This window comes from Vidua macroura, chromosome 18 (assembly GCF_024509145.1).
Source record: "Vidua macroura isolate BioBank_ID:100142 chromosome 18, ASM2450914v1, whole genome shotgun sequence".
Classification (NCBI taxonomy): domain Eukaryota; kingdom Metazoa; phylum Chordata; class Aves; order Passeriformes; family Viduidae; genus Vidua; species Vidua macroura.
Genome location: NC_071588.1, coordinates 2,846,490 through 2,874,268, shown reverse-complemented (window position 1 = coordinate 2,874,268; position 27,779 = coordinate 2,846,490). Strand labels below are relative to the sequence as shown.

The 27,779-nt window shown below is 44.6% G+C and overlaps 3 protein-coding genes across 5 annotated transcripts; 2 read left to right on the top strand and 1 right to left on the bottom strand.

The window, feature by feature from the left end:
- Positions 1–433: 433 nt before the first annotated feature.
- Positions 434–4,381, bottom strand: GPN3 (GPN-loop GTPase 3). Its single transcript, XM_053993612.1, has 8 exons — positions 4,298–4,381; positions 4,110–4,218; positions 3,284–3,451; positions 2,738–2,862; positions 1,969–2,084; positions 1,572–1,668; positions 1,069–1,197; positions 434–671 (listed from the first exon to the last, which is right to left on the bottom strand). Exons 1-8 carry the CDS (start codon positions 4,343–4,345, stop codon positions 609–611), a joined length of 855 nt encoding a protein of 284 aa, XP_053849587.1. The 5' UTR covers positions 4,346–4,381; the 3' UTR covers positions 434–608.
- DENR (density regulated re-initiation and release factor) lies at positions 4,344–11,132 on the top strand. Of its 2 annotated transcripts, none has more exons than XM_053993613.1 (8): positions 4,344–4,556; positions 5,657–5,759; positions 6,478–6,497; positions 6,610–6,694; positions 7,316–7,405; positions 9,452–9,568; positions 10,055–10,194; positions 10,844–11,132. In XM_053993613.1, the coding sequence occupies exons 1-8, from the start codon at positions 4,344–4,346 to the stop codon at positions 10,886–10,888; spliced, it is 813 nt and encodes a 270-aa protein (XP_053849588.1). In that variant the 3' UTR covers positions 10,889–11,132. The 2 variants fall into 2 exon arrangements, with proteins under 2 accessions (XP_053849588.1, XP_053849589.1); XM_053993614.1 differs by having other exon boundaries at positions 4,471–4,768.
- Positions 11,133–12,090: 958 nt separating this feature from the next.
- On the top strand, positions 12,091–25,930 carry CCDC62 (coiled-coil domain containing 62). 2 transcript variants are annotated; one of them, XM_053993611.1, is made up of 12 exons: positions 12,101–12,165; positions 12,394–12,541; positions 12,814–13,006; positions 13,599–13,765; positions 14,045–14,146; positions 14,477–14,645; positions 14,731–14,832; positions 15,792–15,880; positions 16,677–16,777; positions 21,114–21,279; positions 21,922–22,041; positions 25,740–25,930. In XM_053993611.1, exons 2-12 carry the CDS (start codon positions 12,506–12,508, stop codon positions 25,767–25,769), a joined length of 1,275 nt encoding a protein of 424 aa, XP_053849586.1. In that variant the 5' UTR covers positions 12,101–12,165; positions 12,394–12,505; the 3' UTR covers positions 25,770–25,930. The 2 variants fall into 2 exon arrangements, with proteins under 2 accessions (XP_053849585.1, XP_053849586.1); XM_053993610.1 differs by lacking the exons at positions 21,114–21,279; positions 21,922–22,041; positions 25,740–25,930 and adding an exon at positions 17,368–18,283 and having other exon boundaries at positions 12,091–12,165.
- The last annotated feature ends 1,849 nt before the right edge of the window (positions 25,931–27,779 follow it).

Genomic DNA, 27,779 nt, shown 5'->3' with positions numbered 1-27,779 from the left:
ATTACCTTCCCTGAGACCCAGCGTTGCTGAAATTGTCCCCTGGTATCTGACTCCTGGCATGAGTCAGGGAGACAAAGTGGGGAGGTTTGGAAGGTGAGTCACAATAATTCAACTGCAGGGCTGGGGTTTATCCTTTCAACACACCCTAAGCATGGCTCGTCCCAGTGGCAATCTGGAGGTGAATTAAACCACGGTAGTTTCACCAACTGTGGAGTTTTTGAAAGGTTTAATTGGAGTTTTTAATGGTTTAATGGAATTTTTGAATGGTTTACTTCAGCCAGATCAAGACCTCCCACATACAGATTTTTCTGAGTCTTTTTCCTGTGGATATGCAGGAGTTGCTGGTCTGTTGAACCTTTTGCCCAGTTCTGGCTCTGCTTTTTTATATGTACTAACACTGGCCTATGTATTTTATAACACACACAAGCATAATAAAAAAATTGTTTATTAAAGTAATTACAAGGTCATGTAACTAACTCTCCATTATAAATATTAGTTATTTTACAGATAAAGCATCAAGTGTGTTTGTGTAGGGGTTGGGGTTTTTTAATTTCATTTTTATTTTTTACCAAAAGCCAAGTATTTTCCTCCCAGTTTGAACATCTTTCTTACTCATCCACATGATCTTGAAAGTATTCATCCACAAGAGCAGATTTATCCTCTTCACATTCCTGTCAAAAAAAAAAAAAAACAAACAGAAAAACATAAACCTTTGTGGGTTGAACGCAGGAATCATTAGGGGACTTTGAACAGTCATGCAGGAAAAATCTTAGTGATCTCAGTGGTACTTTCTGACATTTGAAGGTTAAAACTCTGTTAATTTTGAAAACCAAAGCAATACTTTTAAACAACCATTTGATCAACCTGCATATGCAAGATTATATTAAAGAATTTAATTGTTATAACTAAATGAAGATGATACAAGCATTGTCACTGAAAGACTAAACGTGGCTTATTTTGAACCGTACTAAGACAATAATTTATTAGCAAGGCAAAGAACATATTTCTATCACAACTTCTATTATGGATACTTTCTAATTTTTCATCTTCTCACCAACAGTCCCTTACCTTTGGTTCTTTAAATTCCAGATCTTCTCCGTACTGAATGGTGAAGTCTATGTGCTGCAGAACGATGTTTATGCTTTCCTCATCAGAGCGATCCAAAGGCAGGAATCGAACCATACCATAGTCATCAATCTACAGAAGGATTCAAAGGGTCTTGGCAGGGAAATGCAAAAAGTTCACTCTCAACCACAGCACTCAAAGCCACTTCCTTAAACCACTCTTTTCTGGACTTCTAAAATACCATTTAAAGTCACACTGCAAACCATTGGCAATTCCCTACTCAGAACACCTGGCTACCAATCCTAAGTTCTACACAGCAGCAAATTCCCAAAACTGCCAACAGAAAAGAATTCAAAGAAAATGTATTGGCTATAATCCTGATATCAAAAGTATCTTATCAGTAGTATCAAGAATCTCATGCTAATCTGAAAAAAAAAAAGCTGAGTTAAAAGAAGCAAAAAGTGATAATCAATTTTAGGGTACCAGCTCAAAAGCAATGTACCTACCAATCCACATATAGATTTGGTCAGTTTTTTAAACCTTTTGCTTTTCAATATATTTGTAGAATCTTCAATCATAGAATACATATCTGGATCCAAGTACCTGGAGAAACAAAGTCATCATCAACACTGAAAGTCTGTCATTCAAAATGACACAAAAGATCCAAGATAATTATTTACAGAAAAATCCAGAGATCAGTACAAACATGGAGCTATTCTTTTGACTCTGACTAAGCTAAGCATCCTACCCAGATGTTTAAAGATTATTGTTTGAAATAAACAAAATCCATCTTCTCCCATTCCAAATGAGTATGTTTTAATTGTGGGAAACATTAGACTCAACTTGGAGTGAACTTTGCCTCAGTATATTGTACTACAGAGTAAATAATTTTTTGGAACTTACTTTTCTATTTCCTTCTTGGCTTTCTTGCTCAGCAAATCCATTTTGGTCATGACGTTAATCTGTGGAATCTCCAAAGATATCATTGCACTGAGAGCCGCCAGGATTCCAGAAATAAACTTGAAGAGGATGAAAAATGATGTATTAAAGTACACAAAACCACAACACAAACACGCAGGACACTCAACCACAGGCCAAATCTGGTAATGAATATATGAACACGGACACAAAGCCATATGAGGAATCATTCTCTCTGTTGGAAAAAGGAGGTGCCAAGTACCCCCTCAATTTTTGGAGCCTCAAATACGGATCTGCCACTGAAAAGGGCATTAAGAAAACCCAAACCCTTCTCGGGATAGTTACTGCTAAATGGGGAAGGTGGCCTGCTTGTTCTTGGGATCTGAGAAAGCTCTCATGGAATCACAGAAGAATTTAGGTTGGAAGGGACTTCTGGAGGTTATTTGGCTCCTACAACTGCTCAAACAGAAGCACTTCCAGGTCAGAGCAGGCTGCTCTGGGGTTTACCCAGTCACGTTTTGACTCTGAACACTCACTGCACAATCCCTCTGTGCCTGTCCCAGTCTGTTCACTCTCACAGTGCTGCTTTACTGTGACAATCTGGGATTGTCCTTGCTGCAGGCTGTGTCTGAGGCAGAGCAACCACATCTCCCTGGACCTGGCAATTTTCTTCTCTGGGCAAACCCAGCTCCCTGAATGGCTCAGACTTGTTCTTTATAAAAATGAACTTTATCAACAGATTTCAAATGGATACCTTGAAAGATTCCACCATGAACTGAGAATCCACAAGGAAAACTCCACAGACACGGAATTCCCACTGCTGCAGCTGCTCCACCAACTGTTTCATCACTGGCAGGTGTGTGTAGAGTTCAATCTGACCTGGGGCACACTCAGGATGTTAACAGGTAGGAATGGGAAGCAAACAGGAACAGTCCACAGTTCTATGCAGACAGGGGAACTGCACTTAAATAAAAACTAGTAAGGAAAGCACCCTCTTTTCAGGCAGCTCTGACTGTGTTTGGGTGAAATAGAAAAGAAATAAAAGGGGGTTTTTCCTCCTTTGGTCTCCAGTTAGTGTTAGTCTGCAGTTGCTATAGCTCACGATGCTACCAAACATCTGTGCAGTCACCCAGATCAGCCCAGGCCCAAGTTCACTCCTGAGACACCTGAAAGTGACTCTGACAACTGTTAATAGCTCAACAAAATGGGAACTATCACAACCATCCACAACCAAATGTTCCAATTTGCGAATTTCCCAACGCTTATGACGAGTGATACCAAAACATTGGCGTGGGTTTACCTGGGCAGTCAAACAAAACATAGTCATCCTCCACGTGCCCGAGGCTCTCCTCCAGCCAGCTGAAGTTATTGGCAAAGTATTCCATGCAGAACACCAAGCCACCATTGGGGCCAAACCTCAAGGACTCGTCTTCCATGACATCGTCCACTTCTATCAGCTCGCGGATGTCTGCGACAACACAAACGGCCCCAAGGGCAGGGCGTGAACTCTGCAGGCAGCGGGGCAGCTGAGAAAACCAACAGGACTTCACAGCAGCGCTGGGTGCAGGGGGATCTCCCTGCCACAGGCACAGCCGGCAGCCAAACACAACAGGTTATGGTCATGAAACTTACACAAATGCCTTCATTCCCCAAGTAAATACATGCTAAATACTTCCCGGGACTTATTGAGCGGGGTCTTTTGAGGGTTCCTGGTGGTTGTCGGGAAACGTCTCATTCCCCAGATTTTTCTCTTATGGTCCTGGATCTTCTAATGAATCTCTTCTCCTGAAAGTATCTCAGCTATGTGGCCAGGTCAAGGTGCACTTTTCGTATCATCTTTGTTCAGACACAAACACTGTTGTTGTTCATGAAACTGAGGCACCTGCCAGTACGTATCAATGACTGGTGCAGGTAAATACAGGGATTAAGAGTGCATTAACCTCTGACATAGGCGCTGAGCACTATTTGCTACCCGACTAGAATTATTCACCGATTTAAGGATCACACGCTATTTCATTGAAACGATTTTCCAACATCTTCCCCCACCGCTGCATGGGCTCCGTTTCAGAGCAACAGAAGCGGTCCGGTCGCACGGAGCCCAGCCGTGCCCGGGGGCCGCCGCTCACCTGCCATGACGGGGTAGCTGAAGAGCTCGGCCGCCGGGTCCAGGTTCACCACCTGCACGGCGCGGCCCAGCGCCTCGCAGTGCTGCACCATGGTGGAGCAGTACGTGCTCTGCAAGGCACACGCGGCCGTCAGGAGCCGTCAGGGAGCTCCCGCCGCCCCCCCGCGTTCCCCGCCGTTCCCCGCTCACCTTCCCGCTGCCCGCCGGGCCCATCACCAGCTGCGCGTAGCGGGGCATGGCTGCGGCGGCCCGGCGGGGAATGGCCGCCGCGGCGCACCGTAGCTCGGCCGAACCCCCGACGGCTCAGCGCATGGCCCTGCCCGCCGCGCTACGGCGAGCCGGCGGGGTCAAAGCGTGCACGCCCCTCTCGCGAGACGGCGGCGCTGGGGCGGGCGCACGTGCGCGCGCGGTGAGGGACCGGGACCCGCCGCGGCCCGAGGGGCCTCCGGTAACACCGACACCGCCCCCGGGCCCCCCCCGCCCCGCTCCGCTCAGCCCCCGCCTGGCGGCTCCCACACGCGCCCGCTCCCTCTCCTCCGGAGCCGCGGCGCTGCCGCGCCTGGCAGGGATCCCCCCGGTGCTTGTACCGAGCATCCTCCCGGCGCCCTCCTTTCCGTCAGCCCCGGCACCGCCCCGCCCTGCGAGCCCGTCCCTCCTCAGGTACCCGAACCGCATCCCCCCGGCTCCCCCCATACCCTCAGTTCTGCCCCCACGAATCCCCCCAGCCCGCCGTGTCCGTGATGCATGCCCGGTGTCCCCGTTCCCCGAGCCGCCCTCACTTTTTCCCCCTGACACCCGGCGCACCCCCGCGCCCCTTCGGGGTCCTCCGGAGCCCCCAGCAGCCTCAGCCGCGCTGTGCCCATCCCGCCTGGCCTTGTCCCCCTTCCCCGAACCCACCGCCTCTGGAGCTTCCCCTCAGCGTTCCTCACGGCTCGGCACAGCTTGTACCACATCCGAAGCCCCCTCACACATATCCTCTTCGTTCCCATCGTCCTGGGGGATTTCTTGTGTGTTCCAAACTCTTTCCTTGTTGACTCCTGTCTTCTAAGTCCCTTTCTTTAAAACGTGTGTGTAGACCACTATTAAATCCATTAGTGGCTTGAGTTTACTTTCCTTTTTTTTATGCTCTGTTTTTTTCGCCAGTGTTCTTGGATCAGATAGTGACTCTTCAGGCACTGATTTAAATGACCCCTTTCCTTTGCTAATATGCAAGAGGTACCTGCCCCCAGTGCCCCCACTGTTCGTGTGCCACTGATTTAACATGATACTTCACGGTGTCCTTAACCCAGTGTGTTCTGTAATTCCATGTGGGTTTCTGAAAGATTTCCCTTCATTTTGTGGCGTTTTGGCTTACGTGCTAGAATTCCAGTACCGCTTGGTGCCCTTTGTAGCAGTTTTCCCCATGTCTTCATTATTTCTGACTCCCGTTTTCCTCTCACTCTCTTTTGACACTCGCCCCCATTTCCTCCGGGGCTCTTGTTGGGTTGGGAGGGCTGTGAGTGACCCAGAGCCGGAGCGTGGGTGCTGATTCTGTCCCTGTGACCCCAGGCCTGTGACATGGCCACGGACGTGGCCGAGCCCGTGGTCCCTGACTGCAGGAGCGGTGCCAGGTCCGACGCCGATTACCCCCTGCGGGTCCTCTACTGCGGAGGCAAGTCCTGCCTGGGGTGGGAGTGGGAGCACACATCTCTTCCTGCAGGAAGCCACTGGCATTGGCACGGAAAAGGCCTCTGGGAATTAGTGGGATAGCAAGAAATGGAATGCATTAAGCTGCTGTACTGTGTTCAGAAGCGTTCTTTGCTCGTTCCGTTTGTAGTTAGGTGGGTGAAATTTAAAGAGAAGTAAATTACCTGGGCAGGTGTGTTTTTAGATGGGAATGTAATTTTGCTTCAGGCTGGGATAGAGTAGGAAACAGCCCTGTTGTGTGTGAAAATCTGCACAGTTGGTTTGGCTGTCCCCTCTCGGGGACATTGGCAGCTCTTGGAGAAAGGAAAGCTGACCAAACCACCTGGTGCTTTGTTCAGTGTCTCTTTTGCCTCAGGTAGATGTGGTGTTTTGTTCTGTAGCTTTTCCCAACCTTGGACTTCTCCTCCCCTTCCCTCAGTGACTGGCAGCTCTTGCTGTGATGGTTTTATCCTAATGCAGAGCGTGTGAGCACAGGTCTAATGAGAGAGGGATTAAAATGTGGAATGGCAACAATAAAGAAATGTTTTTGAGTCAGTGTGTGGTTATAACCAGAAGTTATGTAAGAACTCATCCCTGACTTTGAAACACCATTTAGAATTTAATTACTAAAGCTGTAAGTAAAAAGGTGAAAAGTAAAAATTCCTTTTGTAATCTGTTCTTTTTATTCCTCCTTCTTTCTCCAGTCTGTTCGTTGCCAACAGAGGTGAGTTAATTGTTGTCCAAATTTCCTTCTGTCCTATTGTGCCCTGTTTTGGTGTATTTGTGATGCATTTTGTCATTCCTCCACTAACAACATTCATATGACTTTTCTCTAGTACTGTGAATACATGCCTGATGTGACTAAATGCAGACAATGGTTAGAAAAGAATTTTCCAGATGAGTTTGCAAAACTTACAGTTGGTAAGAGTATTTTCTATTTTCTAACTGATATGTGTCCTTGGACATATTTAGAAATATCTGAGCTTGTCCACTTCTTATCTCTTTCCTTTTCCTGATGTATCATGTGAAAGTTAATGCTTTGGATGCTGTGAAATGAATTTTATAATGTCAGGAAACACTAAATAATGAATTTGTAGTTTCATTAATAATATTTGAGCTTTCTTAAGGTTCCTGCCATAAACAGTCACCCATGCACATGTTTCCCATCAGAGTTAGTTTATTGGATTTTATGTCTTTCCAGTCTGCAGTGGATGGCTGGAGGAAAGGTCTTTAATAATGGGGAACTTATTTGTTTGCATTTGGAATTTCATTATTAATGTTATCATTAAAGGCTCTCTCTGTTCAAGAGCCTTTATTGAAATTGTCACTGTAGCTTGGAGCTGAGGCTTTTCTGGAGTCTAATTTGCATAAATACTGTAATGAAGATGTAACATGCATCAGTCAAAAGGCTGCTGCACTTCAGCATAGTTTACTGATTCAGCAAAATCTCACTTTACCTTACTTTCTGTTCCTGTAAAGCTGCGGGTATTTGATCACTAATTTTTTTTTTTTTTCCCCTCTCTCCTTTCTGCTGCATTTAAGAAAATTCACCTAAACAGGAAGCTGGGGTTGGAGAAGGCCAAGGAAATGTGGGAGGAGGAGAAGAAGAGGAGAAGAAGAAGCAAAAGAGAGGCAAGGTCTAAATAGTTGATTGTGGTACTGATTTCAAAGCAGTTTGGGGCATCCCTTTCTCACCTGCTGGTCTGCAGCAGGGCACGAATCCCTTGCATTTTGGTGGTTAGCTCTGGAATATAGGGAATATATAGGGAATATAGGGAATATCTTCCTCCCTGTGGTCTGTGCCAGTGGAAATGTTGGACAGGAGGGCCAGGCAGGGAAAGGTGACCAGCATCCTGTGCCCCACTGTCCCTGTCACCACTGTCACACTCACTCAGGGAGCAGTTCCTCCCAAGCTGAAATCAGCTGGCATTTCTCCCGGAATGCTGTGCCCTGTTGAGCAGCACTTTATGGGCTGCTTGCAGAGTGGAACAAAGGCTGCTTCCCTCTGTTAATGCCTCATGACTCTGCTTTTGCCTTTGTTCCTTCCACCTCTCTGTATTCACAGAACAGGATTTGGTTTCATGTTTTAAATTTGTTACCTGTGTCTCCATTAGCAGCTGTGTCTCCTCCCAGCAGTACTAATGAAAAACATTTTCAAAACCCAGCTTTGGAAGATACAAAGTTCTGTGGAACAATTTAAACACACTTTTATCTTCGATCCTTAGAGCTCTTTCTGCTGAATTAATTAACATGCTTTCCACCATAAATCAGAGTTCTGGAGCTGTTAATATGCATTTGCCTGTGCAGTGTCAGTTGTGTGTTATGCTCCAGAAATTATGGTTAATACCCAGTAAGTGTCATATTTTATGCCACGTATATTTCTGTTTTATTTTTGGTATCTTGGTAACCAGTTTAATTTACCTTCTCAGCAGGCAATGTGTAGTGACAACAGTAATTCGTGTTCTGTAACTTGGATGCTTTTCCCAGAGACTTCAGGAGATTTTATTTCAACATTAATTTGTTATGAGGGGTGGTATGATTAGTTTTCAGTCTGGCTTTTGGTTCTAAAATAATAGCGTTTAAAATATTTGGTGATTTTTCTCCTAGAATCTTAAGTTCCATGAAAACTTACAGTATGGTGTTAAGCAGGATGATGTAAGAGTGACTATAAGAGTGTGAGGGAAAACAAGAACAAACTTCATAAGACACTGCTGAAACTCACAGAAGGAAATTTAAGGCATAAATTTACTGTCTAAAAATTTTCAGACGCCAGTTTATAATAAAACAGAATTGGAAGTGCTGCGTGTTAGAAACAGAAACAGTCACAGGGGTTGGTTTACTTGTCATAAATTCTTTAGGTTTTCATGCTGAGAAGGCTCAGAAACATGAAACTTTGGTTACCCTGGAAAAACATGATGACTGTACACAAAGTTAGCTGAGATCTTAATCTGGCTTGAGGAATCCTAATGAGTGGAATGTATCTTTTGCATGCTTTGCTCTGACTCAGAAATGCCTGAGATGGGGAGTGTTCCCACAGGCTGGCCTAGGAGCAGGCAGGGGGAAGGGTGGTGTTAAATGGTGTGGAATTGGGGTGCTGTGGCTGGCTGCTGTCACAGGTGTGGGGTTGGCTGCTGGCTCACATTTCCACGTCTGGTTCATTGTGGGGTCGTGCACAGGTGTCCAGAACTTGATCCTCTGTTTAACCCAGCAGCCTGAGGAAAGCGAGACCTTGTGGCCTCAGGAAATGGGCATGAGCAGCTTGCTTTGCCTCAGACACAAACCATGAGGATGTTAAAATAGTTGTGGAAAATATCAAAGAAAAATTTATTTCTCGAGCTACGCCCAAGGAACAATGTAAATGTAGACCAAACACAGTGGTTGGTAAAGTGTGGGGAAAAGCCCCTTTTTTTGCTGATTGTAGTGGGGGTCTGCTGTGCAACCTGTGTTTGAATGCACATTTCACATGTATATATTGTTATTTCCCATCAGACTGGACTTTGATACCATGGGATCTTTCTTAAATAATAGTAAATCTCAGACAATAAGCAAAATACATTTTTGTGTTGGGGAGTTAACAGTTTCTTTGTTTATAGGGACAAAATCTGACCTTGTATGCTTTTTTCTTTGATGAACTATGACATAATTTAATTAATCATGTAATCTTATGCTGTTTTAAAGGTGGAAGAGGTCAGATAAAACAGAAGAAGAAGACTGTGCCACAGAAAGTTACGATAGCTAAAATTCCCAGAGCAAAGAAAAAATATGTCACAAGAGTGTGTGGCCTTGCCACATTTGGTGAGTTTGGGTTTTCCTGGTATTGGATGTGCCTGCCTTTAACCTCATGATGCTTCTTCTGGCTGTATTCCACGGGGGAATCTGCTTCCAGCTGTGAGATTAAAGTCAGCATAAAAGCATTAAAGATGCTTTTAGCAGTTCCAAAGCATGTCAAAGGTACACTGACTTCCCACAGGGATAAATTATTAAGGTATTTACTGCCATGATTTTTCAGACAAAGAGGGTTACAGTTTTTTTTGAAACATGGTGCAGACTCACCTCAACAGAACATGTAGAGGACATTCAGCAGTTTCTACCTTGAAGCATTTGTAGAGTCAGATGTTTTGGGTGTAAACAACAGACTTGGCTTTCAGGGGAAACTCTAGCAGAGCTTCAACTGTAAAGTGCCACTACTTTTTCAAGTTAAAACAAGATTTTGGCTTTAATCTTGAGGAAATATTTTTATGACAACAACTGTACTTAAATTGTTCATTTTCCCCTGGGCAGAAATCGATCTTAAGGAAGCACAAAGGTTTTTTGCTCAGAAATTTTCCTGCGGTGCCTCAGTAACAGGAGAAGATGAAATCATCATTCAGGGGGACTTCACAGATGACATTATTGATGTAATCCAGGAGAAGTGGCCTGAGGTAATAAACCCTTCTTTCTCTCAGGAAGACACACACTTTTCCACACTAGCCTGTGATTTACCAATGATTTTGGAAAAGGGTTTCATCTTTGGCAGCACAGATTGCTGCACAAAAATAAAAGAGCAGTTGTTGCATTCCCACCCTACAGTGAGGGAGGCATGTCAGAATAAATGCAGCTGTCAAATATCTGTGCCTTCTTTGTGACCATTTCTTAACAGTGAGTGTCTAAGTATTCTTACATTGCCATCCTATTTTTCAACACCTCTTAAAATACTGCAAAATTAAAATAAACAAAAAAGCCCCAAGCCCCACACATTTGTGCTTCAAAAGAGATCAGCTAGTGTGGGTTGGACTGAAATGTAAGGCTGAGAGCTGTAATTGCAAGGGCTTTCTCTGACTCTCCCTTGTCCTGGCATTTCCCAAGTGGAATTCTTTATGGTTTAACCCCATAGGCCTGTCTTTATTCCCAGCCCTGCAGGCTCAGCTGTGTCCTGTAAGCACATGTCACTCATACAGGATTTACAGCAGGGGATCTGGAATGGGGCTGTTTGCTTCTCCCACACTTCACTGCACGTACAGGGGTGCACATTGAAGGAGGCATGCAAAACAAAAATACTTAATTTGCTGTGTTGTGCCTTTTTCTCCCTAGGTGGATGATGACAGCATTGAAGATCTTGGAGAAGTCAAGAAGTGATAGTGGAAGACTACCTTTATTTAATTACATGGTTATAAATGATATAGCAAAAGTGAGGCTTCTAAATCCATTTGCTCTGCAGTGAAACTGTGGAGGACCCATATCCTTGGCTTTCTCTGTATAGGCTGCTTGGTTTTCTTTTTTGTTCTTGGGGGTTTTTTGTGATATTTGCCAAAGTTAAATTGAGGTTCTACCATGCTTAAGCATGAAGTAGATTTAAATAAAATTACTGTTCCTCACTGAATAGTTTCTGAGGTTTTTTGCATCTACTTTCCTTTACCTATCTTACAGGAAAATAAGAATTTAAGGCATTAAAAGTTTGTTTTTCATCTGCTCTTCTTTCTGCTGAGCTTAACTGAATAAGGCACGTGGCTGATATAGACACTTTTACCTTTCATTTACCTGGAGAGAATTTTAGAAATCAGAATGGAACAAACATTCTCAAGGTTTGTTAGCTGTGAAAGAACAGTGAATCCTGAAGGGGTCATTCTACATGCCTGCAGATTTAATTATTTTGTTAAGTGGAAACACTGAGAAATCTGTGACTATGACTTAGAAATTTATCCTATTTTCGTAATTCCAAAGATCTCCTAACCCTGCAATTGTAATGCCTTTATGCTTTTAACCTGCAGCTCATTCGAGAATGGTAGTAATGAACACAAATGAATAGTGAGCACTATTCCACAGGCCATGTTAGCGGGTGGGGTGCCAGCTCTGCTGTCTGTACTCCCACAAACAGCCTCGAGCATCGATTTGGTGCTTTTTGTTTCACTGTTCCATTTAATAACAATAAATGCTCCCTGGTGGCAGGGTCCTGGAAGTGACATGCTCCTGTCACTGCAGAACCTCGGTGAGCTGAAAGCCAAGGGGGTGATGCATCAGATTTTCTGTTCTCTTCCTGTAAGGTTGTTTTTTTCAGTGATTTCTATTTATAAGCCATGGGTGTATCTGGAGAGATAACTCCATCCCTGTCGTTGGAAATAGTGTCTCTCGAGAGCTGCCTGCATCTCCATAGTCCTCCCATTTAACGCTGGACAGGGAAGTTGCCTCCAACCCTTACCATTCCTGCCTGGTTATTCCTCATCCCGTATTAACAACGTTGTTAATTATCACATTTTTCTTGCAGCTCCAGCCCCGCCAGCAGCGCCCCGGGGTGAGGCGGCGGCCGCGGGATTCGAACCCGCGGCTGGAGGACCCGAACCGGGGAGCCCCAGGACTCGAACCCGCGGCCCCTTCGCTGCGGGGGGCGGAGCTTCCTCCAACGGCGGGCGGTGCCGGTGGGTCGGGGCGGCCGGGGCTAACCGGGGGTAACCGGGGGTGTAATGAGCGAGGGCGGAGGGCAGGAGAAGCCCTTGCGCTTAGGAAGGGCCGCCCCAGCCGGGCGGGACAGCGGGGGAGCCCTGCCCGGGAACGGGAGTCGCTCCCCGGGGGTGGTAGCTCAGGGCCCCGCCTCAGGCCTGCGCCCCCCCGGCCCGTCCGCTCCAACGCCGCTTGTGCTCCCTCAGGGTCGGCGCGCAGCGCGGGTGTGCAGCGGGGGAGCTTCCATGCTGAACGTGACATCCTTGAAGCGTTCCCGGTTCCACGAATGCCTGGCAGAGCTCTGGCCCGCAGTCCCCCATGAGTTCATCAGTACAGCGTTCTGCTTCGCCCCAGGTAAAACATGAAAGTGCCGTTAACAATCGGCTCTATTTTCGGTAGGAGGGTACTCATTGTGCTGCTGCCGGGTTGAGTCATGGAGCGCAGGTGGTACCACCTTGTTCTGCAAAGGGCTTCGGTCAAGGGCCACGAGTACAAGGAACTTCTTGGAACGGTCTCTATTTATAATATAAACATAGCTCAACTAAAAATAAACCCCTCGAGTTTATGATGAGAGAATTTGTCACTTCCCTTGTGTTGAAATGCACTCCGTGTCTCACCTTTTGTAGGCATTTAGCCCTGATCGCAAGAACAGCATCATTAGGAGGCAGAGACAGGAGCTCAAGCTGTTAATTGCAGAACTGAAAGATCGTGACAGGGAGCTCAATGACATGGTGGCAGTGCATGAGAGACACATTCAGGCCTGGGAAGATGATCGCCAGAAGATACTGACTTTATCAGAACAATGCAGCTTATTAACTAGTAAGTGTTGTGATGTAAAGAATGAGATCTTGCTCCTATAAGCATGTTCAAGTGCTTCAACCCCTCAATAACAGTTTTGCATCATATAAGGAGCCACTTCCTGCCCTTCAGCCTTAAATTTTATTGTTTCTCTGAGATCTAAACTTCCACATGGTGCTGAAGTGATCTGATCTTGAAGGGGGTGTGATGATTGGGTGACTCTTTCTTGTCTGAATGTGTGAATTGCTTCTATGAATTCTTTAAAAAATAATCTGATTAAATAAACGTGGGGGAAGAGAAAAATTTGCAACCTGCCAGCGAGTTATAGAGCCTTGTGCCCTGAGGTTTTGCTGCACAGCTCTGAACAAGCACAAACCGCCCAGCAAAACACCTGGTGGCTCTGAACAGGCTCAGTACAGAGCTCACCACGCAGTTCCTGTTCCATCTGACCTGGGTAGCCAGGGAATCCTCCTTCATGGTGTGCAACATAAGCATCCAGGTCTGAATTGTGTGATTTTAAAACACTGGGTTAAATTATTTCTGAGATTTAAGAAATTGCATGACAGCCTCTCAGCTCTTTTCTCACGTATAACTTTGTCTCCTTCCTTTTCAGGTGAGCTGAACGAGAGAAATGCAGTTATAAAATCACTGACCAAAAAGTTGAAGTTATTAGAATCCCAGCATAATGACAGTAAGATAACACTTGAAAGCACAAGACAGAAGTTTAAAGAGCTCACTCAAAAAGTAACAGATTCATCTGTTCACTGCCAGGCTCTGGAGGTAGGGGTTGAGTAATGGTCTGGTTTTGTAGTCCATGCATTTACAGGATGCCTGTGATGAAATGTAACATTCCAAAACTGAGACATGCAGGGTATTAAGACCCTTGATCACAAGCAAGTTGGGGATCAAAAAAATTGATTTTACTCCAGTCCTCTTTTCTCCAGGATCTCACATTGCTATACACAATGTTTAAATAACGTTGTGGACGCATTTACTGGGGAAAAAAAAAATAACTTTGAATCACTGAAGTAATAGCTGACACATATTTCTGTTCACTAGGAGAAAAATCAGAGTCTCCACTGCTCAATTTTGGAACTGTCTGCTAAAACAGGCCAGCTGCAAGCGAGGGAGCAGGAGCTTCTCTCTATGCTTCAGATGAAGGTAACATCTGTAACATCTGTCAGCTCATGGGCACTAAATGTGGTCAAGCTGCAGTGCAGCTGTTGGTGACTGTGCCACAAGGCTTCTATCACTGGTGATCTCACTCATGGTTAATTCTTAGGCTTGTTTGAGAAGGGAAAAATGGTCATCAATAAACTGGTTTGTTTTCACAAACAAGCTTGTTTCCAAGATTTTGTTTGGGTGGGTTTTTTCCTCAAAAGCTCAGAAGTCTGTGGATCACTTTAACAACTGCAGAAGGATGTACTGTTGTTTTGTCCAAACCCATCCATGATAGAAAAAAATAAGAATTCATTGTATTTCCTATTTCAGGACAAGGCCTTAATTGAAACAACTGATCAGATTAGTGAGGTTACATCTAAATTTAAAACACTGGAGAACACACTGCGTACAGCAAAGGATGAATTCAGTAACAGCAGGGAGCAGCAAGACCTCAACCTGACACTGAACGATGTCATGTGTCAAGTAAATAAGATGAAAGGTAAATGTTTCTGCTGGGCACCTAATTTAGTGTAGGCCAGCACGATTCCTTTTCACTCTGGGAAATGCTACATTTTGTTTTACAGATATCCTCTCTGAAAAGATGAAAGAAAGCAGCAAGAACCAGGAAGAAATCAGTCACCTGAAACAAGAAAATGGCTGCTTGAGGAGTGAGCTGATCCTGGCAGGTGAGGGTGGGCAGCTGGCCTTTCATGCCTTGGCTTTCAACGGCTCAGAGAGTTCTGGGCAGCAATTCACTGATACCTCTGAAGGAGGCAGCTTGTTACCTGCCCTCTTTGCAGTTTAATAAAAGTATATCCCTTGTGTGCCATTCTTCTATGAAGCAATATCTGGAGCTTCTGCAGGGACACTTTATAAAATCTTGTGAAAGCACAAAGTTCACCAAGGTGATTGCACGGGGAGGAGTGAGTGGCTCGGGGGACTCTCTCCTGAAAATGTGGAGACTTTCTCTTCTCTGTTGCTTCCTTTAGGTAATGGAATTGGTTTAGTCTGGTTTAGTATTCAGGCCTTGGTAAACTGCATCTTGCCCTCCATAATACCTTTGGTTTTGGGTGGAAGAACATCTGGTGCTGCAGTGGATAGGAAAGGTCACTGCAATATTCTTGGAGATAACCACAGAGACCTTGAAAGACTAAGTGGCCAAAGGTGTCTTCTGCTGTGAGATAATTTCCTTGCCTATCATTTTTAGTCTGCTATTTGACCTTTGTCAGATATTGATGCCATGTCTCATTATTTTAAAACCAATAAAATGGGGAATTGTTTTGCTGCACTTCTCTCTACACGCATGAATTAAAATTAATTAACTGAATTTCCTTTATGCTTTCCTCTTTTTTTTCCCCCTTTTCTCTTTTCCTTTCTGAAAACGTTAAATAAATCAGTCAGCAAAGCACAGTATTGCTGCTAGTAAAATGAAGCACTAAAAAGGTGCTGAGGAAAAGTCCAAGGAAAATACTTGATTTTTTGTTTTCTTGGGGGTTTTGTGCTCTTTTTATCTGTTGATCTTAAGAAACTGCTTCTGTTTTGTTTCAGTACCACCTCCTACTGCTACAGACACAACATTAGCAATGCACTTGCTTTGTGTCTATTCACCTGAAGTAATAAAAATAATTATTATCTTTTGAAACAGTGGAAGAAGCACAGAGAAAGGACCAACTTTTTCAGTTTGCCAAGTCTAAGCAAGTGCGGATTGAAAAAGAATTGTCCAGTTTGCGACAGGTACAGCCCTGATTGTGTTTCTGCTCCGAGGCCAGAGGAGCATTTTCAGTTACATCAGACCTGTGTGGAACAGTGTAAAACAGTTAGGTCTGCGATATTATTGATTAAGGAACACAGATCTGATTGTGCCTTGCTGGGATCCCTGTAGAATGTTGATTTATTTCATTTGGGGTTATGCTGAAAAGCCCATGGTGCTTCCAGGCTTGGGAGGTCACGTGAAGGGCAGCAGGACTGGGATTGCACACCTGCCCAAGGTGAACTCAGCAGAGTAAGGGACACAGTGTCCTGGCAGGCCTGTTTTTCACAACCTAAACCCTGTGTGTTCACCTGCTCTCAGCTGAGGTTCTCAAAGCATGTTCCACTTTTTAATTGCAAATAATTGATGGGTAGTTACCTTCTCCATTAGCTTCGCAAAAAATCCCCTGCAGCAAAAGCCAAATCCCATGATCATCATCCATGTCCTGTAATTCTGTAGCTGTGAACAACGTAATAACAGCATGTATTAAATATCAGGTAACAGTAATGATATTTTATTTATTGTTCAGTGTGGTTCCCTCTTAGAAGAATATTCTAATCTTGTAATAGAAATCCTGTTTATTGCTGCAAAACATTTTTTTCCTAAATATATGCAGGGATGTCCTCTTAGATTTGAAAGTCTTTGTCAATAATTTGACTACAGGCATTGGTTTATAAAAACATTTTTAGGATGTTTTTGGAAGCCAGGCACTGTGGTACTACCTGATGATGATGTTCCTGCACCCAGACATTCACCAGTGCCCTTCACTGCCTCTAACAGGTCTGTGCAAAACAGCAGAGGGACTTGCACTTCCTTCATGTCAACTTTGATAGCTCTCAGGACTCCAGGCAAAAACATGAAAATGCATCAAGTAGAAGGAGGTAAAGACATTTTAATTTTTTTTTTCTTAAATAATATGTCCTCAAAGAGAGACTTCACTGTTCAGCCCCAGCTAACATCCTAACGGGTGTGTGCTGGGTCAGGATGGCTTTGCTAGAGTCGACCACAAACATCCAGTGAGGCTGTCAAGCACCTTGTGTTTTATTTGGTCAGGAGAGTCCGTGAACATTAGTCACAGACCAAGTGTTGTAGCAGGCCAGACAGCTCATGATTTTTTTTAGAAAGTGAACTAGTCTGGTGGTAGGGGTGTTAACCTGGCTCCCTGCTACTTTTATTTAAAAAGCAACGTTTATTTTAGGAAGTAAACTTAGAGAATTGGTGCACACCCTGGAGGTTCAGACAGAATCATCATACTGTGATTAAAACATGAGGGAGCTCTCAGACTGATTTTGAAAAGTAACAGCCAAATCTGGGCAGATTTTCTGTGGGGTTTTGGCAGGATGCACACTGGTGGTGTGTGAGCTGCTGCAGAACCGTGGCAGCAGCCTGTGTTCTGTAGAGCTTTAGGAGTGCACTTGGGGATGCTCTTTACCTGCAGTGTTTCTGACTTGTTTTTGTCGTGCCGTTGTAGCTCAGGGGCCACACTCCCTGCCTCTGAAAGCCCCAGCGAGACAGACAAGGGTAGGACTGAGGGCAGCCACAGGATGTGCGAGGAGTGTGGAACTGCACCAGTTCCAGCAAGTAGGGTAAAACCCACCCCTGAGATGTGTGAAGTAGATAATAGACAGTTACTGAATGCTTCAGACTTGGAGGAAACTACCTCAGCATTGTTAAACCAGTGTCAAAAAGCTGTGAAAGGCTTGGCCCTGCCTGTGGAAGAAGGAGAAAAGCAGGATATTGCATCAAGCTTTGATGAGCTAGACAGTGAAAAATTTCATGAGGTAAACAACACAAGGCCATTGAGAAACAGGGAAATTGGAGAGAATAGAGTGAAAAGCAGAGACCAAAAAACCTTTGAGGTGTCTTTGCCTTCATATGATCGTTGGCTTAAAATCAAATCTCATGTAGATTTGCAAAGCACTTTAATCCAGAACAGCACCAGGTCTGACAAAACTGATAATGGAAACAAAACCTGGGAAGAGCGATCTGACGCTGAGTCTGGCCAAGAAAGCAGAGAGACTCCTGTGACTTGCAAGTCTGACTCTGATTCTGATATTAATAACTTCATTGTAAATGAAGATAAACGGTGGAAGCCACTCTCAGATCTGGAATGGCTGGAGATTTTCAAATCCAAAAAGAGAGATGGAGAAACGCACCATGGAAGAGATTACAGCTGTTTGGAGACTGCACAAGAGATGAAATGTACCTGCTCAAAAAGGTTATGAGTTTGTTGCCTTTAAGAAATAAGCATAAGCTAGACTTGCGTAGCAACTTAGGTGTATAAACTCTCAGTATTATCTCAAGCTATGTTAGAGTAAGTGCTGTTTTAAATATAGTTTTTCAACCTGAAAAGTAAGAAATTTAAAATAAAAATAGCTCTTAAAGTATCGTGATTCTATTTTTATGCTTTTTTTTTTCTCCTCTCTTATCCCCAAGAGCTGTGTGGGCAGGAGAAGCTGCAATACCATATAACTTAGCCAAATAAATTAACTGAGAAAGTCTTACAATTTTTTGAAATCCCAGGTGTTGCTCGTAACTCTGATGGGTAAAATATGTTCTGACCAGAGCTGGACTTGCACAGTGATGTTTCTGTGAGGCAAGAAACAGATGCAGGTTTTGTGTGATGCTTTAGTGACTGTGTTATTTCTATTGAGAAATCACATCTTGGCTGGGCAAGAATGTAGGACACAGCTCTGAGCACAGGCTGCTGCCTCTGTCAGGGCAAGAAATGAGATGGCAAGATTTAAAGGACGGCAATCTGTCCACTCTCCAGCTCATGGGACTCTATCCTTCTGTTTGTGCTGTGGGAGGAGAAGGACATGTGGTTGGGGACGAGCAGGATGAGGTTTCTAATGCTGAGAAGTGTCAGAAGAAGACCCAGGTACCTCAGTGATGTTGGAATGTCTCCGAGATAAAAAACCTGCTCTGCATTTACAGAAGTGGCTTTGTGCCTGCATAAGCAAAGGCATTCAGAGTTGGGACTTGCTGTGGATTTGTTCTGTTGGTTCCTCTATTTCTGTTCAAAAAATTGATTTACCCAGCTCTACTTTAGAAGGATTTCTGAAGTTTCACAGCGATTTCATAGCTGCTTTTTAGCCAGAGGAGAGGAGCCTTCCAGCTGGTGGTTTGACAAGCACAGTAAATGAACAGCTGTTTAAACCTGCTCACAGTGTTTGCCAGCAAGCCTGCCCAGCACCCAAACAGATTAATGTAATGGAATGGAAAGGTCTGATGTATGGATGCTTTCATTCTGTGTGGCTTTTGAAACAGAAATATTGTAGGAATTGTTGCTGCAGTGAGACAGACCTGTTCAGAAACAAGGTGAATGGGCAGCCACTGAAAAAGACTGCTGGCCTGGCACATTCCCACGTGCCTTAGCTGAGCTTCACTCTCCGTGTGGGCTCTCTCTAGTTTCCACTGCCTATAAATCATTGGAAAGACTCCACTCCCCTTCTGTCTACACCAACCTTCCTTATCAACTCCCCCAGCAGCACCAATGACATACTGCCATCCCTCCAAATCCCTTTTGAGGCTGCATCATGAAAGCTGCTTTCACTTTTTGTCTTGCCCTATTTGTCTTGTCCTTGAGTGAATTTTAAGGGGAAAGGAACAAATTCATCCTGGGCAGTGCAGCTAGAAGATATCCTCCAGTTAGGGGGGAGCTGTGGGATTTACTGCTGAGCTCTCCAGGTTTCTTGATGCCCACATTTGGTCCTGGGGCCCAGCTAATTGGAGATGGATTGACTCAGTGCAAATCCCTGACTCTCTGCTCTCCAGCCTCTGCTGACTCGGACTTGGCAGGCAATAAATCCTCACCCGTAAATGGGAGGAAGGCAGGAGCCTTGCTTCTGTGAAGGGATTAATGGCAGAGACCAGCACAACATTCCTCCTGGGACTTGGATCTGGATCCTCCAGTTTTCCATTGCTGCTTTCAGAGTGCTGATGATGTAGTTTGTGTTTAGGGAAGGGTGCTGGCACCTCCCTGTCATCCCAGCAAATATTTTTGCCATGAGTTCCTGAGTTCTGGAACAGCCAACAAGGAGGCTGTTAACAGTCAAATGCCTTCCCCAATGGCAGAGGGGATTGTGAAATCCCAGAGTGCAGGAGCCATTTCTGTGTGCTCTGACTTGGTGACTTCATTTATGTTGGGCCAACGTTTGCTGCTTTTGGATTTTTATCTCTATTCTCATTTTACAGATGGAGCATCAGCAGGTACTTGTTGAGTCTGCCTGGGCTGGACTAAGCCACCGATTCCCGAGCCACTTCCCTGCCTCAAAATCAAGCCTGTGTCCCCTTCCTTTCCAACCTGTGTGTTTTCCAGGACAGCCCTACTCATCTCATCTCATCTCCTCACATCCCTGTTCCAGGCTGCTTGTTCCCTTACATCTCCACAGAACCTTTCCTTGTCAGAAACACAGACAATGGCTTTTCTCTCTTAAAAGAGCCTGTTTTATTCCAGTGTTTTATGGGAGAAGTGAAATGGGACACAGCAGACACTCATGAGCTGGCAGCTCTCATGAGGGCTTTTTCCTAGATTGAATGTCAGTTTAAAATACACCTATTTTTAACAGTCTTGCCAGGTATGGAATGCATTGTCACACCAAAATAAGTATCTAAAGAGTATCTACTGAAATGTCATCAATTCAAAGAGAATATTTGCTTTAAAATACACATATTTTTTCATTATTCGCCAGTCCAGGCAGGGCTAGCACTCTGCTTCTGTTGTGTTGATGAATGTGGTTTGCTCCTATATTTAAAAATAAACTCAAGCCTCTTTGGGAAAGCTCTCCTGTGATCTCTGTGAGATGATGACTGTAAAACATTGAAAGGTACACCGACAAATATTAATTTGCCTAATGGTTGATTAGAACCAGAAAGGGATTTGGGTGTGAGAGGAGAGCCAGTAGCAGAATCTTGGGGAGAGCAAAGTTTTCCCTTTGTGTGCTCTTTGCAAGGTTAAATACACACTCAAGCACATGGTCATGGAGCTGGTTAAGACTGGTTGAATGTCAAACCCTTGTGCTCAGAGGATGAAACTGATCTGGGGAAGTTGTTAAATGTGGGAATGCTCTGAGGAACAGGGTAATCTCCCAAGCTTCTTGGTTTCCTTGGCTCAGGGCCCACAGTTATTTATGTTGTGCCATGATTTTCCCTTGAAAGTTTAAAAAGGATGGTGATGCTGTTTCTGCCAATGTCTTGATTTTTTTTTTTTAACAGTGAAGGAAACGTGGAACTGAATTCCCTCTGCTTGACTTCTCCTCCCCTGACATCCACTAAGAGCAACATGACCCAAAGTTCTGGGAAATTCTCTGATGAAGATTCCCCTCTGGACATCAGTGACCTGGCAGTGACTAAACCAGCAAAGAGATACTGCATGAACACAGTCAGTATCTTATTGCACAGTGTCCTTGACTGATTTTGAGGGGAATTATGAGGAATTATGACTGATGGTAGGAATGCAAATGTCTCCAGGCATGGAAGAACTGGGTACTCAAATGATGAGACAGCAGGCTTATGGTAAAGGTGATAACATTTTTTTTTAAATAGCTCCTTGTTGCCTCAATATGTCTTGGACAGCATAAATATAAATGAGTTTTTTAAAAATGAATAAGGTTTTGGAATGAAAAGCTTGAGGAAAATGGATGCTGGCTATTTGGTAATTCCACTAAATATCTGGGTACATGTGGATGCAGTTAGCAGAAGCTATTGGACATTGTTTCTTTCCTGTTCTGCTTTGTTTTCCCTCTTTCTCATGTCTTTATTCTCCCCTTTATCCCTGAAGTACCTCTCTTGTGAGTGCTTAATATACCCACGTGTGGAAATCTGTTTAAAATGGCATTAGGAAAGAGCTCTGTGTTTATCAGAAACACCAGCAGTTAGAGTCTGTTACTTTGCAGTATTCTGAACAGAAACATTTCAAAATCAAAATGCTGATTCTTGGTGTGTTATAATTCTTTGCAATCCTCCAAAAAAAAAAAAAAAAAAGACCCTTCCATAACTTTGGCTCCCTCTCTGTGTCCTGCAGGACACCAGTTCCCTGTTCTGGAAGCTGGAGCGCTCGTTGGCCCAGTCCCGACAGATGCTGGCTGATCTGGAGCTCAGCCTTCTCCACGCAAGCATTCCCAACACCAACAACATGAGTAAGGTACAGATTGCTCTCCCAGGATGAAGTTGAGGTCTCAGGAATACTGAGTGGGAACATCCTTTCCCTTATGCTTGGCTTGCACTGCATTAGCAAAGCATGAGGAGGGTATTGGTTGTGAAGAGACAATTCCTGCATGCCTTAGTGCTTGAATTTTTTATAGGATTCTGTTTGGCTGCTCAAGGTCATGACAGGATTTGACTCCTGTGTCTGTCTGAACAGATGGAAGGCAGAAGTCATTTTGGGGCAAGCTGCAGGAGGTCTAGAAAAAAGTGAACACTGGTTCTTTCTGACTTGAAGCAAATGAGATGACTTCTCAGGCTCAGCACACACTCACTGCTCTGCTGTCCCAGAGACTCGCAGTCAGAACTGGTTTATTATTATATTCATGGAAAGGAGGGCAGTATAGGGAATATATAGGATACTTTGGGTGTGAATTTAAACCAGAAACTCAGCTTAAATAAAGGCAGAGTTCTTGTGTGTTAGTAGTTTTAACTCCTTCATTGCAGGGTCAGAAAATATATTCAGTGGTCAAAGAAAAGAACCTGTATGTAGCTGTCATGGCAGTTTATTTTATGAGCACTAGTGCTGATAAAGTTCCTGTTGAGTATTTGGGCAGCAGAAGTAAGCAGAGAAAGGGTCACTTGTTTAGTGGGTAAACATCCATAAGAATTTCTACCTTGTTTGACAAGGACATTGTACCTTTTGTCCCTAGCAATGAGCACACTTGTGCTGGTGTATATCCCAAAAGGAGGATTTAGGCTCCTGGTTTCAGAGCAGTGCTGAACCCTCATCTTCATCCTCACACATTTCACCTCTCTCTAAAAATTTGCACTCCTTTTAGCCTTAGATGAACCTGACCAGAACAACGTTGCTGTAAGGAGCAGACAAAGCCATTTTTATAACATTCAGAACCATAAACCCTTCGCTGTGCTGGGCCTGACTGTAAAGGTTGTGTGCCAGCGTTTGCATAAACTGAAAGGATATTTTGTTCAGAAGTTCCTCTGCAGGATTTCATTCAGTGGCAAAGACAGCAGCAGTTTAGTCTTTTGCAAAGACTCCTGAGTAGGAGGATTCCTGAAAAGCTCCCTGCACACAGTGCTTGCTTGTGGCTCTTGCCCAGCCCCATCAGCTGTCTGGCTCCTGCTCACTGCTTGGCACGTCACAGCTCAGTCTGCCCATGACTCTGCTTTAGGATCTGATGCTGCATTTTTGAGCTTGGAAATTGGCTTCTCCTTCAGCTTTAGTGGATAGAAAATGAAGCAAACTCGTGTGTAGTGGCGGGAGCAGATCCTGAGCCACATCTGTGGAACTTTGATCTACTTTCAGAGCAGTTCTGGGCAAAAACTCGTCAAGCGTGTTTGAGTTAATCTATGCAGGCCAGCTAACCTGTGCTTAAAACCAGGCTTACCTGGGGCTGTTTTAAACTGAGCTTTAGAACGGAATAAATATGAGATACAGCCTTTAGAATTTAATCAGGGGGAAGTGGTACATGTTGGATTCTGTGCCCTGCTGGGGCGGGGAGGAGAAGGGGGAATCAAGAGCTGTACCCCTGCTGCTCACCAGCTTGAACCTGGCAGCTCTGGAAATTTTATTCTCTGAGTCCTATGATTTCCATGTAGTATTTTTACATTACAATAGAAACAACAGAACTTGCAGGAACTCTTCACAGAAGCCAGTTACCTGCTGCAGAAGAAAGAGATGCCAAGCTTCCTTTTTTTCTCTGTGATGTTCCCTGAGCAGGAAGGTGTTTTCAGCTTGATCTTTTTTTGTTTGCTTCCCTCTTTATAAATGCATCTGCAATATTAATACACTTTATGGATTTTTGAGATGGGCCTGGCAGAGGATTCTAAGTGCATTTCCAATAAAACTTTTGTGAGTACTGTAACAGCAAACAGATATTAAGTCAGCAAGTAGTTCCTTTAGTCAAATAATTAAACTTTTGTGAAGCGTGTTCCTCATCCTTGGGGCGGTCAGATCTCACAGCTTCATTCCCCAGTACCTGCACTCTCCTTATTGTAGTTAAAACCCTTCTGTGTGTTACAGATAACAGGATCAAGGATGTGAACATTGCTGAATGAGAGACTGGGACGTTTTTTCCAGTGCCAAGGCCAAGGGCTGTTTTAGGATTCTGTTCTTGGGCTCAGAGCCCCAAAATCAGAATGTATTGAATAGAGCTGTTTCAGAATATCCAAAGCAGCCTTGCCCACAGCAGATTGTTTTTTTCTTTTTGAGTCAGGAAATTTCTCACTCTCTGATTATTTGTTCTCCTATTGTGGATTGGGTGCTTGCAGTAGGCACCACCTTGTCTGGTTCTGAGGACAAAAGAGTAACCAGATATGGTTAAAATCCTGAACGCCACATGAAACTGAATAAGAACCAGCAACAATGAGGAGAAAAACTGGCAAAAAAAAAGAAACCTCCCAGTGCTGACACAGCCCAAGCTCGTGCCTGCAAAGGGAGGTTACCCCAGAGCCAGCTGGGCTGTGACACTGTGTGACTCCAGTTGTGGGTCAGCCTCCAGCCCGTGGGGAGCTGGTGCTCAGTTCTCTCTTGGATATTCCAGCTGCAGTCCCTGAGCTGTTTGTGCCCTGGGGAGTCAGGCTGGCTTGCTGCACTCATGTTCTGCTGGTTCTGCATTAAGCCTGGAGACATTGAGACTCCTCTGAGAGTCCGTGGGGTCTGTGGAGTGCAGCTGATGGGGCACTTGGGGGAGATGGATGCTGAGGAGCTGGAATGCCAAACCTTCCTCTGCTGTAACGTTCCTGTGCACAGAGAGAGCTCTTCTTTTCCTGAAAAGAGCCCTGAGGTAAAAGCAGACAGAGGTTTTATAGGTTGGAGCCAGCACTGTGACTTGCATCCTGAAACCACTGATGTTACAAAGCTTCAGGAGCAAATCCCCAAAAGTGCTGAGCCCCGTGCTGAGGCAGCAGAGTGGGGAGAGCACGCTGAGCCTACAGAAATAATCACATTTGCCTCAAGTGAGAAAGAGCAGGTGGAACAAACACGCCACAATCCACTGTAGATCCATGACAAGAATGAGTGGCTCTCCAAGTCACTGGCTAATGCATAATTCTCATTTTCTTTCTGTGTTAAAAGGCACTGAATCACTCTGATCAGTTAGATCTGAAGCAGAGCAGGTCCAGAAATAGCCAAACATTTGTGCAGTTTCATATACAGAAGTGATTGAATTGATTTTGGTTGTGTTTGTTTAGTTTTAAATTGCTTTGAAACTCATTTGAGGGCAGGTGCGCTGATAAACATTTCCTCCCTAGCTGCCAATGATTTAGCCATTCTCGTCAGTCAGTTGTTTTGCCTCTAGAGAGAGGTTGGGTGGGAGGGGAGTTGAAGAACTCAGGAGGAGAGCAGTGAGGAAAAGGCTATTTTCAGTTTTGGACACAGCAGCATGTGCCAGTGCTCATAAATGGTGACTCAGTGGCTGGCCTGGGGCACAAAGATCACTCCTTTCCTCAAAGCCAACTGGAAAGGTTTTATTTCCCAACACCCCAGTGGTGGCCCTGAGACTGTTGCCTTTCTGTGAAGTACTTTGTTTACCTTTTCCTCTTTATATTTTTACTCCATGTTCTTACTCTGTTTGCAGTGTGAAAATTTGTGTAGTAAATTCACATAATGTGGTTGCTTCTGATATTTCAGAGGAAATCTTCTTGCTTTTTAATAAAAAACTTCTCAATTTTCTACAGAGGAAGAAGTTGTTTCCAACACAGAGGTAATTCTGAGGACTGAAGATCATTGACCCAGCAGCTACAGTGCAAAGTTACCTAATTTTTTCCCGTGGTCCTCCTGAGTGTTTGAAAGTCTCACAAGTGGCAAGAAGATGTGACTCTGCAGGAATGTATTTTATCTTGAAATAAAACACAGAATTACGCCAAGATTTACAAAGCTATTTTTATAGCTGAGAGCTCAGGTTAAACACTAGCTTGTTTTTTAAGAATCTGAAGTGTGTAATTGTTACAACATAGGAACTATTTTTCTTTTTTTTTTTTTTTTTATGGTGGCTCAGAAATATTTATAGAGTATGACACAGCCAAGCATTCTCCTTTTTTTTTTTTTAGCACATTGTTTTTGTTCTGGATTTCTTGCCTTGTAGAGACAGATGAATAATGTTTATAGGAAGTTCCCAATTAGTGTTGTAAGCAGGAACTGCCTCTGCTGTTGCTGAAATGGGAGAGCTGTCACCCACAAGATGGGCAGAACAAGTCTCCACACTCAGGAGCTGTTTTTTCCAACAAAAGTTTATGGGATCAGGTGTGTATGGCCTCTGTTTGCACTGTAGAGGTAGCCAAGTATGATGTAACCTTTTTTTAGCATTTAAACTGGATTTATGTTTGCTCATTGGGCAAGATGTGCTGTTATCACAATTTGAACTTCTTTTTTAACGTAGAGATCAAATAATCTGATAAAGGTGATACTTTGCTGTTTCTCTTTTGCCTATTTAACACATTTAGCACTTGATTTCTGACATTTCTCAGCACAGACATGAGTGGGCTGCCCAGTCCTGAGTAGATTGGGAGCACTTTGGGACACCAGTGCCCCTCCCACAGCCCTGTGCCAGCGTTTTTCCTGCTCAGGGGGAGCCAAGGGTGGGAGTTTCTGCTCCATCCACTGCCACCAATTATTGCAGAGAAACACAACACCCTTTGGTCTCCTTGTTAACTCTTTCATTTCATTTTCTGCTTGCTCTTTAATTACTCCAGGGGCAGCCTTTCCTGCAGGTATTAATGGCCCCAGAAGTCGGTGGCCAGTTCTGATGAGAGCTGCTGTTCTCCAGACTCTTTCCCTGCCTGCTCACCAGCATTACCCACAGAGGGAAGCTCAGCTGCTCCAGCTCTTTCCAAGTTTCCTCAAGCCTTTAAAGTGCATTTATTCCTCTACCTGCACAGAACCTTCTCAGGCTCCATCCTCACAATCTCTTGCTGTGGGTATGACAAGAATTCCCCCTAAAAAGCCAATGATGACAATGCCATGATGCTCACCCTGAAGCTGTCCAGCAGCTACACAGAGAAATTGGTGCAAGGTCTTGAGGTTGTTGGATGAACTAACTGAGTTTAAACCCCTGGAGAGTTTAAAATGATGACTTTTAAATCAATATAGAAAACTGAGCTCAAGTGATGCATCAAGGATCTGCAGAGCCTTAGGATTTTGTGTCAGGGCTGCTCTGGATTTGTGGAATGGGAAGAAGGGGAATAACTGGGCTAATTTATTCAGCACTAAGTGACTTAAAGCCCAACTACATTATTGACCACACTCTGATCCTCGAATGGAAACGCTTCAAACTCGGTGCCTTAATTCTGGAAGCAGCTCAAATACTCCAGGGAGCCCTTTGCTATTGTATCCTTGGTTTGAATTATTATTTAAAGACAACAAAGCTTCTGTTGAGCCACGGCCTTTCCGCAGGGTGGACGCGAGCTCCGGTCATTGACTTTGGTAACGGGAATTGGTGTTGGAGCTGCGGGGCTCGGAACGAGCTGCGCGTGTGTGCAGGTGCAGTGGGAGAAGGGTGAAGGTGGGCGCTGAGAAGGGGCGGTCGCGCTGGCGGTGACCGCCGTTCCTGGTGTTTCCTGAGCTGGGGAATCGCCTCGGTGCCTGCTGCCCCGCGGGGGCCGCTAAGGGACGTGTCCCCCGCTCCGTGTCCGTGTCCTCTCTCCGTGTCCGTGTCCGCTCTCCGTGTCCCCTCTCCGTGTCCCCTCTCCGTGTCCGTGTCCCCGCTCCGTGTCCGTGTC